We start from the raw sequence: 11,186 nt of genomic DNA on the forward strand, positions 1-11,186 counted from the left end.
ATCCAGGCGGCACTGATACTCATAACATAAACATAGCTACACTAGCATGATATATATCTATGTTCAGTATATGACAAGGTCAATACAGAAGTCCATAAGGGTAATATAATGTACATACTATATAAAACATTAGGAACACCTGCTCTTTCCATGGCATAGATTGACCAGGTGAAATCTATGATCCCATATTGATGTCACTTGTTAAATCCACTTCAATCAGTGTAGATGAAGGGGAGGAGACAGGTTAAAGAAGATTTTTAAGCCTTGAGACAATTGAGACATAGATTGGGTATCTGCGCTATTCAGAGGGTGAGGGCTTTCGACACTTTGTAGAGTCCATGCCCCGACGAATTGAGGCTGTTCTGAGGGCAAAAGGCGGTGCAACTCAATATTAGGAAGATGTTCTTAATGTATTGTACACTCAGTGTATGCTATAATGTACATAACGTATGTTGAAAATGTTCATATGAATGTTATATACACTACCAGTCAAAAGTCTGGACACACCTACTCATTCCAGGGTTTTTCTTTATTTGTAGTATTTTGTACATTGTAGAATAATAGTCAAGACATCAAAACTATGAAATAACACATATGGAATCATGTAGTAAACATAAAAGTGTTAAACAAATCAAAATATATTTGAGATTCTTCAAATAGCCACCCTTGATGACAGCTTTGCACACTCTTGGCATTCTCTCAACCAGCTTCACCTGGAATGCTTTTCCAACAGTCTTGAAGGAGTTCCCACATATGCTGAGCACTTGTTGGCTGCTTTTCCTTCACTCTGCGGTCCAACTCATCCCAAACCAACTCAATTGGGTTGAGGTCAGGGGATTGTGGAGGCCAGGTCATCTGATGCAGCACTCCATCACTCTCCTTCTTGGTAAAATAGCCCTTACTCAGCCTGGAAGTGTGTTGGGTCATTGTCCTGTTGAAAAACAAATGATAGTCCCACTAATCCCAAACCAGATGGGATGGCGTATCGCTGTAGAATGCTGTGGTAGTCATGCTGGTTAAGTGTGCCTTGAACTCTAAATAAATCACAGACAGTGTCAACAGCAAAGCACCCCCACACCATAACACCTCCTCCTCCATGCTTTACGGTGGGAAATACACATGCGGAGATCATCCGTTCACCCACACCGCGTCTTACAAAGACACGGTGGTTGGAACCAGAAATCTCCAATTTGGACTCTAGACCAAAGGACAAATTTCCACTTCTCTAATATCCATTTCTCGTGTTTCTTGCCCCAAGCAGGTCTCTTCTTCTTATTGGTGTCCTTTAGTAGTGGTTTCTTTGCAGCAATTTGACCATGTTACTTGAACTCTGTGAAGCATTTATTTGGGCTGCAATGTCTGAGGCTACTAACTCTAATGAACTTATCCTCTGCAGCAGAGGTAACTCTGGGTCTTCTATTCCTGTGGTGGTCCTCATGAGAGCCAGTTTCATCATAGCGCTTGATGGTTTTTGCGACTGCACTTGAAGAAACTTTCAAAGTTCTTGACATTTTCCGTGTTGACTGACCTTCATGTCTTAAAGTAATGATGGACTGTCATTTCTCTTAGCTTTTTTGAGCTGTTCTTGCCATAATATGGACTTGGTCTTTTACCAAATAGGGCTATCTTCTGTATACCCCCCTACCTTGTCACAACACAACTGATTGGCTCAAACGCATTAAGAAGGAAATAAATTCCACAAATTAACTTTTAAGAAGGTACACCTGTTAATTGAAATGCATTCGAGGTGACTACCTCATGAATCTGGTTGAGAGAATGCCAAGAGTGTGCAAAGCTGTCATCAAGGCAAAGGGTGGCTATTTGAAGAATCTCAAATATAAAATATATTTTGATTTGTTTAACACTTTTTTGGTTACTACATGATTCCATATGTGTTATTTCATAGCTTTGATGTCTTCACTATTATTCTACAATGTAGAAAATAGTCAAAATAAAGAAAAACCTTGAATGAGTAGGTGTGTCCAAACTTTTGACTGGTACTGTATGCTCATATGAGTGTTTTTTGGCCGTATAAGAGCTTCATCCTGTTAGTGAGGTCTGGAGATGTGTACACATTTGCATACAGAGGTGTGAAATTCCCTACTTGGGCTTTGATGACATGAGCTGTGAAACAGGAGGGGGTGAAGTGGAGTTGGGGGGGGTGTGCGGAGGGATAGGTGGAGAGTGATATCACATCTCTTTCCTACTGTTTCTCTCTCTCTCTCTCTCTCTCTCTCTCTCTCTCTCTCTCTCTCTCTCTCTCTCTCTCTCTCTCTCTCTCTCTCTCTCTCTCTCTCTCTCTCTCTCTCTCTCTCTCTCTCTCTCTCTCTCTCTCTCTCTCTCTCTCTCTCTCTCTCTCTCTCTCTCTCTCTCTCTCTCTCTCTCTCTCTCTCTCTCTCTCTCTCTCTCTCTCTCTCTCTGGCTTTCAGGGAGAGGTGGAGAGAAGGACAGGGCAAAACCCTGAGAGAGGTGAAGGGGCGCTAGAATGAGTGATGGGGAGGGAGAGGAGAGACAGTGAAAGATACACGCACACGCACACGCACACGCACACACACACAGTGAGAAGTCATTAGTCACTGGGAGGTAGCAGGAGGATTGGGGGTGGCACCATGGCAACTGCTGGGTTAGCTGTCCATCGTTGGTTTACTGTGTGTCTAAGTTTAATTTGGAGTGTATTGTGTGTGTATAACATACAGTATGTGTGTGTATCTATCCAACAGGAGGAGGAGAGTGTCAATGAGATCAACATCACCAACCATACCAAGGAGGGGTCAGAGAAGGGTGACCCTCGACAGTTCGAGCTCCTCAAGGTCCTAGGACAAGGCTCCTTCGGAAAGGTGTGTGTGTCTGCCTGTGTGTGTCTGCCTGTGTGTGTGTGTGTGTCTGTGTGTCGTCAGCGTTTGATTATCATCTTCCACTGATGTCTCGATTAGTTATCCTAATGACAGAGCATTGCTATAGCAACCACATGGTAAGGGCCCTTCACACCTTGTCATCTTTATGAATTTAACGATTATGTGTGTGTCTGTGTGTGTGTGTTCATGTGTCATTCATCTTTTACCTTTTTTCCCCAGTGCTGATTGCCATGCACACAAAAACACTGTAGAATAAATGTTTTCTTCTATCTGTGTGTGTGTGTGTGTGCGTGCGTGCGTGCGTGCAGGTGTTCCTGGTCAAGAAGACTACAGGTCCAGATACAGGACAGCTCTACGCCATGAAGGTTCTGAAGAAAGCCACACTGAAAGGTAGGGGATGGAGAGAGAGGGAGGTAGAGAGAGAGGGAGGTAGAGAGAGAGGGAGGTAGAGAGAGAGGCGGGAGAGAAAGATAAATAAATGAGGGATGGAGAGGTAGATGGAGGGAGGGGAGGGAGGTAGACGTAAATGGAGAGAAGGGAGGGAGAGAGAGTTGTATGGCGGGAGGGGGGGTAGAGTGACAGAGAGGGGGAGAGAAAGAAAGATGGAGAAGGGGGGGTGCGTTGGACAGAGAGAGGGGAGGTAGAGTGACAGAGAGGGGGAGAGAAAGAAAGATGGAGAAGGGGGGTGAGTTGGACAGAGAGAGGGGAGGTAGAGTGACAGAGAGGGGGAGAGAAAGAAAGATGGAGAAGGGGGGGTGAGTTGGACAGAGAGAGGGGAGGTAGAGTGACAGAGAGGGGGAGAGAAAGAAAGATGGAGAAGGGGGGGTGAGTTGGACAGAGAGAGGGGAGGTAGAGTGACAGAAAGGGGGAGAGAAAGAAAGATGGAGAAGGGGGGTGAGTTGGACAGAGAGAGGGGAGGTAGAGGAGAGGTGTTTTCAGAGCAGAGAAAGTCAACTCTGCTCTTCTGGAATCATGTCAGTGTGACGTACTGTCAGGGCTTCACCGAAGGGTTGGACGTTGGAGTGGTGAAAAGTTCCACATTTCATTTGAAGTTTGAGGTTAGCAGCGCCTCCCCAAAAGTTTAGGTAATCATCACAAACCCCCATGAACCTCTAGGCCTGGGTCTCCCCCTCTATTGAAATACAATGGCCCGTCATCTTGAAACGTGAAAGCCCTGTGTGTGAGAGGACTGCTTTATCTCAGAGAGAACACCATCACCATCTGTTGGCTACAGACCGTACACACACCACATAGTCACTTACAGTGGAGGGATTCTTCTCTCTCTCTCTCTCCATTCCTCTTCCTCCTCTTTTCTTGTTCTGTTTTTTCATTTCCCTCCTTTATTCAATTACTCATCCATCTGGACAAATGACTTCCATGCCAAGAGGGAGATAGAGAGGGAGGGATAGATCGAGGGAAAGAGAGGGAGAGGGATAGGTAGAGGGGAAAGAGATGAGGTGAGTTGTTTGTTCCTAGAAGGACGTATGCTCTGTATGTATGTTTAATTAGTTTGTGTGTGTGTGTGTGTTGCAGTGCGTGACAGGGTGAGGACTAAGATGGAGCGAGACATTCTGGTGGAGGTCAACCATCCCTTCATCGTTAAACTGCACTATGGTGAGTTAGCCAATCACAGCTTAGTACTACAGTGAGGTAGCCAATCACAACATAAGTCCTCTGGTAACCAATCAGATGTCTCTCCTCAGCATTCCAAACAGAAGGGAAACTCTACCTCATCCTGGACTTCCTACGAGGAGGAGACCTCTTCACACGACTGTCTAAAGAGGTGAAGGCGTGTGTGTGTCTCACCCTCCTCTCTGTGTCTAGAGGTGTGTGTGTGTGTGTGTGTCTCACCCTCCTCTCTGTGTCTAGAGGTGTGTGTGTGTGTGTGTGTGTGTCTCACCCTCCTCTGTGTGTAGGTGTGTGTGTGTTTATGTGTGTGTGTGTTTCACCTGCCTCTGTGTGTCTGTGTCTAGAGGTGTGTGTGTGTGTGTGTGTGTGTCTCACCCTCCTCTCTCCTGTGTAGGTGATGTTCACAGAGGAGGATGTGAAGTTCTACCTGGCAGAGTTGGCTCTGGCCCTGGACCACCTCCACAGCCTGGGCATCATCTACAGAGACCTCAAACCAGAGAAGTACATACACACATGTACACACACACAAACACACATACACACTCAGATTGTGTGTGTTGTTTAGTATCTTTGTCTAAAGATCAATTTGTGTCCTTTCAGCATTCTGCTAGACGAGGAGGGACACATCAAGCTGACAGGTGGGCAATATCAGACCTGTGTGTGTGTGTGTACTGTATGGATCATGTGTGTATTCTCACTGCAGACAGTAAGGAGTCATGAGAACAAGGCTTACTGCTCTCTCTGTGTGTTTGTGTGTGTGCGCATAGACTTCGGACTCAGTAAGGAGTCTATAGACCATGAGAACAAGGCCTATTCGTTCTGCGGGACGGTGGAGTACATGGCTCCGGAGGTGGTCAACAGGAGAGGCCACACCACCAGCGCTGATTGGTGGTCCTACGGCGTGCTAATGGTGAGAGGGGCGGGGCCACAAACCTTATATGGTTTATTTACCAGTTCCTTATTTGTGTTGTGTTACAGGTTGTAGTTAGGTTGTTTGTGTGATAAAAAAATATATATCTTCCTTCTATCCCAGTTTGAGATGCTGACCGGAACGCTACCATTCCAGGGGAAAGACCGCAAGGAGACCATGACCATGATCCTTAAGTGAGTCTCTTTGACAAGGTTGACCATTTGACCATTATTATCTCACTGGAGTAGTGTGTGTGTGTGTTCTGTGCCAGCGGTTCCCAACCTTTTCTGTTCCGGGGACCACCAAATCACTGTCAAAAGCTCGAGGACCACCAATGTTATCAATTAATGTAACAGATTAAAGGCCTATTATTAACATTAGAAAAAAAGTAATGTAAAATTGCTTATAATACCGTTAACAATCCCAATTGTTGTTATTTTTGGAAGAAAACAAATATTTATTTTTTAATTGCAGACGGTCCGTGGACCACAGGTTGAAATGCTGAGGCAGCCCAGGGGAAAAGAGTGGGGGATTAATATTAGAGGAGGTATTTGTAGCGCTCAGCAGGAGGGCAGGATGGATGGACAGACTAGAAGAGTGATAAAAGCAGATAATGGAGCTAGCTAAGTGGAATGTTTGACGTTTATGACGGAAAGGGGGAGAGAGATAAGTAGAGTAAGAGAGAGGGAGGGTGGAGGAGGAGAGAGATGGAAGGGTGCAGAAAAGGGAGAGAGATGGAATGGGTGAGAGATATTTGAACACAGAGAATCATGTATCGCTCTCTCAGTGGAAAATGCTGAGAATGTTTGTCTCTCTCGGCTGCTGAGATCGTTTCTGTAAAACGCTGAGTTAGTTTCCTGTGTGTATTACTGTGAATGGACTTCAGCATTCAATCAGATTGAATACAGGTTGATATATGATGACTGTGTCAATATCCACACTCTAATGTTCTCTATTTTCCCCTCTATCACTGCCTTCTCCTCTTCTGCATTCCTACCTGTCTTTCTTTACCTCCCTCTCTCTCTCTCTGTCCCTCTCCTCAGGGCTAAGTTGGGGATGCCACAGTTTCTGAGTTCCGAAGCCCAGAGTCTCCTGAGGAACCTTTTCAAACGCAACCCTACTAACAGGCTAGGTAACACAATCTGATCTTAGGGCAGGGTTAAGCTTTCCCCCTAATGGTTAAGGTAAGGAGTTAATATGATCCTAGATCTGTGCTGAAGTGTAACTTCTTGTTCTGTTCTCTGTAGGAGCCGGCCCAGACGGAGTGGAAGAGATCAAGAGACACCACTTCTACTGCACCATAGACTGGAACGTGAGTGTGTGATGTGATGTCTCTTCTCACTGCGTTTCAGACGCTGTAGTGTCAGTATAGACTATTTAATGTGTCCTCTATCTCTGTTTGTAGAAACTGTTCCTTAGAGAGCTCTGCCCTCCCTTCAAACCTGCTACGGGACGACCTGACGACACCTTCTATTTCGACCCAGAGTTCACCGCTAAAACACCCAAAGGTACACACACATGCTTACGCATGCACACACATTCTTCTCTCCATCCATCCATCTGTCAATTACTCATTCATCAGTTGAAGTTCAACCACTTGCTTGTCTTCTGTGTGTGTGTGTGTGTAGATTCCCCAGGGGTTCCACCCAGTGCCAACGCCCACCAGCTGTTCCGAGGATTCAGCTTCGTAGCCATAACAACAGAGGAAGAGGCACAACCACTACAGACTGCTATAGTACAGGTACACACACACACACACACACACCTAGAGCCCTGCACAAGCATGAAATGTAAGCCCTACCCATGCCCGCGACATTCAGGCCTTACCCTGCCCTTGCCAGATTGCTTCTGCCAAATTTAAGGCCCGTCCCTGCCCGAACCCGAAATCAGAAATAACTTTGTCCGTTAGCTGCTCATCTTTGTCTGTCCCCCGCTCTCTACTTGCGCTGCTCCATGCGCTCTCTGCGTGTGAGTATCGATAGCAACGGCTCCGCTTGGCTACTCTAAATTCTGACAAAACTCACAGAATATAATTATTTTCTGTGAAATAATATCTCCTGTCGACTCAGACAATGTTCTTGTCTTATATTTTCCGAGGTTGATCTTGTATTTTATGAGGTTGAAGCAATTTGCGACACCATTTTATGATCATAAGTTATGACTGCAGAGACACTGAGCAGCAGAGCAGGAGGGAGCAAATCGCTCAGCTTCAAAATGTTGGTGATCAATTTAATCATTCTTGAAAATGATATCCAAGCCTGACCCGTATCCTAGTTATTGATTTTTTAAAAACAGGGCTCAGGTCGGGTAGCAGAGCTCTTACAAACAGACACACGAATACACACACACACACACACACACACAGTCTTGTTATGTGTAGTTTCACATCTGTGTCGCTCATGTTTACGTAGCAGCTGCACAGAAATGTGTCCCAGTTTTCTGAAGCGTATGAAGTGAAGGAGGATATAGGAGTGGGATCATACTCCGTCTGCAAACGCTGTATACACAAGACCACTGGCATGGAGTACGCAGTCAAGGTGAGACACACACACACACACCGCAGAAAGCATTGATATTGCCCATTGAGCATTAGTATTCAGACCCATACATACATAAGTTGGTCTTGGTTTCAACTCCAACACATTGTGTGTGTTCCATCCAGATCATCAGTAAGGCCAAGAGAGATCCAACGGAGGAGGTGGAGATTCTACTGAGATACGGACAACATCCCAACATCATCACACTGAAGGACGTGAGTTTCACACACACACACACACACATATACATACACACACACACACACACACACACTATACATACACACACACACACACACACACACATATACATACACACACACACAGGTACAGCTATAACCCTGTTGTCTCTGCTGTAGGTGTTTGATGACGGCAGGACAGTGTATCTGGTCACAGAGCTGATGAAGGGAGGAGAGCTGCTGGATAAGATACTGAGGCAGAAGTTCTTCTCAGAGAGGGAGGCTAGCGCTGTCCTATACACCATCACCAAGACTGTTGAATACCTACACGTACAGGGGGTGAGTGTGTTTCATGTGTGTGTGTCGTTCAAGGACTTTGATACATTTCTGAGCCTCAATACTTTATTTTTACAGCATACATAGTTATCTTTCAATGTGTCGATGTGGGTGTGATTGACTGATCGGTTGATCGTTTTCCAGGTGGTGCACAGGGACCTGAAGCCCAGTAATATCCTGTATGTGGATGAGAGTGGGAACGCTGAGTCCATCAGGATCTGTGACTTTGGTTTCGCCAAGCAGCTGAGAGCTGAGAACGGCCTGCTGATGACACCATGCTACACCGCTAACTTTGTAGCTCCAGAGGTACGTACCATGCCACACTCTCTCTCTCTCTTTCAACCTCAGATGTTCTCTATGTGTGTGTACCCTCTCATCCACTAATCATACAGTATGTGTTTTCTAGGTGTTGAAGAAGCAGGGTTATGATGCTGCCTGTGACATATGGAGTCTAGGAGTCCTACTCTACACCATGCTGACAGGGTAAGGCTGTGTGTGTGTTTTATCTGTGTGAATATGGTTATTTGTGTATTCGCAATTGTTTACCATTCTCTCTCCTCTCCTTTCCTCTCCAGGTTCACTCCATTTGCCAATGGTCTAGAGGACACTCCAGAGGAGATCCTGGCTCGGATCGGTAGCGGGAAGTTCTCTCTGACCGGAGGATACTGGAACTCTGTCTCAGCCGAGGCCAAGGTACACACACACACCGAAGCCAAGGGAATGTTACCGACATTCAAACACGATATTCAATGGGTGATAATGTTGTAATGTTTTTGACTTCTGACCTGTAGGAACTGGTGTCTAAGATGTTACACGTGGACCCCCACCAGCGTTTGACAGCTGGCCAGGTGTTGCGTCATCCCTGGGTAACACAACGCAACCAGCTGCCCAAATTCACACTCACCAGACAGGACGCTCCACACCTGGTCAAGGTAACACACACACTATGTCTCACTATATTTTACTGTATTTTTCATATACAGGGATGTGTATTGCAATATCTTAATGACTTCAAATAAAGTTTGATTTGATTTGTGCAGGGCGCCATGGCAGCCACCTACTCTGCCCTCAACAGGAACGTCCCACCTGTCCTGGACCCTGTGGGATGTTCTACTCTGGCCCAACGGAGGGGGGTGAAGAAACTCACATCCACTGCCCTCTGACCTTTAACCTTTCACCTCAGACATATAACCTTGCCGGAGCTCTGCTCACAGACGGGCAGACCTGGTCCCTCAGGTGACCTGGACAGAACTCTGATGCACTTGGGACCCCCCTGACCCTGCTCTGTTATGAACTAACCCAGTGGTGTCCACCCCTGGTGCTGGAGAGATACAGAGTATGCAGGCTTTAGAACCTGTTAGGGCTGGAACTACAGCCTGTAGCTCTGTTGGACCAGGGCTAGTGGTGACCACTCTAACATTGTATCGTCTCTCCAGTCTTTGCTTTGTACAATCAGCGTTGCCTCTAGATACTCAAGAGACACGTGTCAGGAACATGAATGTGCTGTATATATATATATGTATGTATGTATGTATGTATGTATGTATGTATGTATGTATGTATGTATGTATGTATGTACCTCTGGGAACATTTAAGAGATACCTGCATATGCATTTAAGACCCAATTTATGATGAACTGTATAACTGTAGCTCTGTGTGTAAACCTTAAGTAGCCTCTTTAGTGACCGAGTCATCAGACAGGGACAAAACTAGTGATGTAATCAGAGTGAGAGCAAATATAGTTCCACTGACCCCGCCCCCTATATTGAGACAAGCTCCTCCCAGTCAGCCACAACATCCAATCAGAGTGACGGGAATGAGGTCCAATCATGGCTCAGTGGACAGCCTACTCTGTCCACACCAACTCAGCTCTACAGACACTAAGGTAAACCTTATTCTGGACCAGTGTTAAGCGGGGGTTAGCTGGGCAGCGAGTCTGTGGATTGCCCAGTGTGCATGTTGCTGCCTTATACAGTGCCCTCTGTAATTATTGGGACACTGAAGCATTTTTTTATTCTATTGGCTCTATACTCAATAAGTTTGGATTTAAAAAATGACTGAGGTTAAAGTGCAGACTGTCAGCTTTAATTTGAGAGTATGTTCATCCATATCATATGAATCGTTTAGAAATTACAGCACTCTTTGTACACAGTCCCCCCATTTTAGGGGACCAAAAGTATTGGGACAAATTCACTTATGTGTGTATTATTAAAGTAGTTAAAAGTGAAGTATTTGGTCCCATATTCATAGCACGCCTAGAGCTTGTGACTCTACAAATGTGTTTGCTGTTTGCATTTGCTGTTTGTTTTGGTTGTGTTTCAGATTATTTGGTTCCCAATAGAAATGGTAAATAATGTATTGTCATTTTGGAGTCACTTTTATTGTAAATAAGAATAGAATGCGGATTAATGTGGATGCTACCATGATTATGGATAATTCTGAATGAGAAAGTTAGACGCATATATCATGCTAACCTCCCGTTATTGTAATGGTGAGAGGTTAGCATGTCTTGGGGGTATGATATTTGTGCATCTGTAACTTTGTCACTCATCATTATTCACGATTCATTCAGGATTATCCGTAATCAGGGTAGCATCCACATTAATGTAGAAGTGTTTAGAAACATATTCTATTCTTATTTACAATAAAAGTGACTAAAAAAATTACAAAATACATTCTTTACCATTAATTTCTATTGGGCACAAAATCATCTGAAACGCAACCAAAACAAACAACAAAT

At 45.0% G+C, this 11,186-nt stretch overlaps 1 protein-coding gene across 5 annotated transcripts in view; it reads left to right on the plus strand.

Moving 5' to 3' along the window:
• The window catches only part of LOC121549804 (ribosomal protein S6 kinase alpha-3), a 28,417-nt gene extending 17,785 nt beyond the window's left edge, over window positions 1–10,632 (plus strand). For 4 of the 5 annotated variants that reach the window (XM_041861697.2, XM_045210477.1, XM_041861698.2 and 1 more), the window contains 20 exons: window positions 2,721–2,837; window positions 3,164–3,245; window positions 4,389–4,469; window positions 4,559–4,638; window positions 4,879–4,985; window positions 5,085–5,122; window positions 5,252–5,394; window positions 5,518–5,588; window positions 6,438–6,526; window positions 6,642–6,706; window positions 6,800–6,902; window positions 7,023–7,135; window positions 7,806–7,931; window positions 8,057–8,146; window positions 8,291–8,449; window positions 8,591–8,752; window positions 8,853–8,929; window positions 9,022–9,139; window positions 9,238–9,378; window positions 9,487–10,632. In XM_041861697.2, the coding sequence (XP_041717631.1) occupies window positions 2,721–2,837; window positions 3,164–3,245; window positions 4,389–4,469; window positions 4,559–4,638; window positions 4,879–4,985; window positions 5,085–5,122; window positions 5,252–5,394; window positions 5,518–5,588; window positions 6,438–6,526; window positions 6,642–6,706; window positions 6,800–6,902; window positions 7,023–7,135; window positions 7,806–7,931; window positions 8,057–8,146; window positions 8,291–8,449; window positions 8,591–8,752; window positions 8,853–8,929; window positions 9,022–9,139; window positions 9,238–9,378; window positions 9,487–9,609 (2,085 nt within the window). In that variant the 3' untranslated portion in view covers window positions 9,610–10,632. The remainder of the gene's footprint in view (window positions 1–2,720; window positions 2,838–3,163; window positions 3,246–4,388; window positions 4,470–4,558; window positions 4,639–4,878; window positions 4,986–5,084; window positions 5,123–5,251; window positions 5,395–5,517; window positions 5,589–6,437; window positions 6,527–6,641; window positions 6,707–6,799; window positions 6,903–7,022; window positions 7,136–7,805; window positions 7,932–8,056; window positions 8,147–8,290; window positions 8,450–8,590; window positions 8,753–8,852; window positions 8,930–9,021; window positions 9,140–9,237; window positions 9,379–9,486) is intronic. The other variant, XM_041861696.2, reaches the window with a different exon arrangement.
• The last annotated feature ends 554 nt before the right edge of the window (window positions 10,633–11,186 follow it).

The sequence above is a fragment of the Coregonus clupeaformis genome, chromosome 34 (genome assembly GCF_020615455.1).
Source record: "Coregonus clupeaformis isolate EN_2021a chromosome 34, ASM2061545v1, whole genome shotgun sequence".
Lineage (NCBI taxonomy): Eukaryota > Metazoa > Chordata > Actinopteri > Salmoniformes > Salmonidae > Coregonus > Coregonus clupeaformis.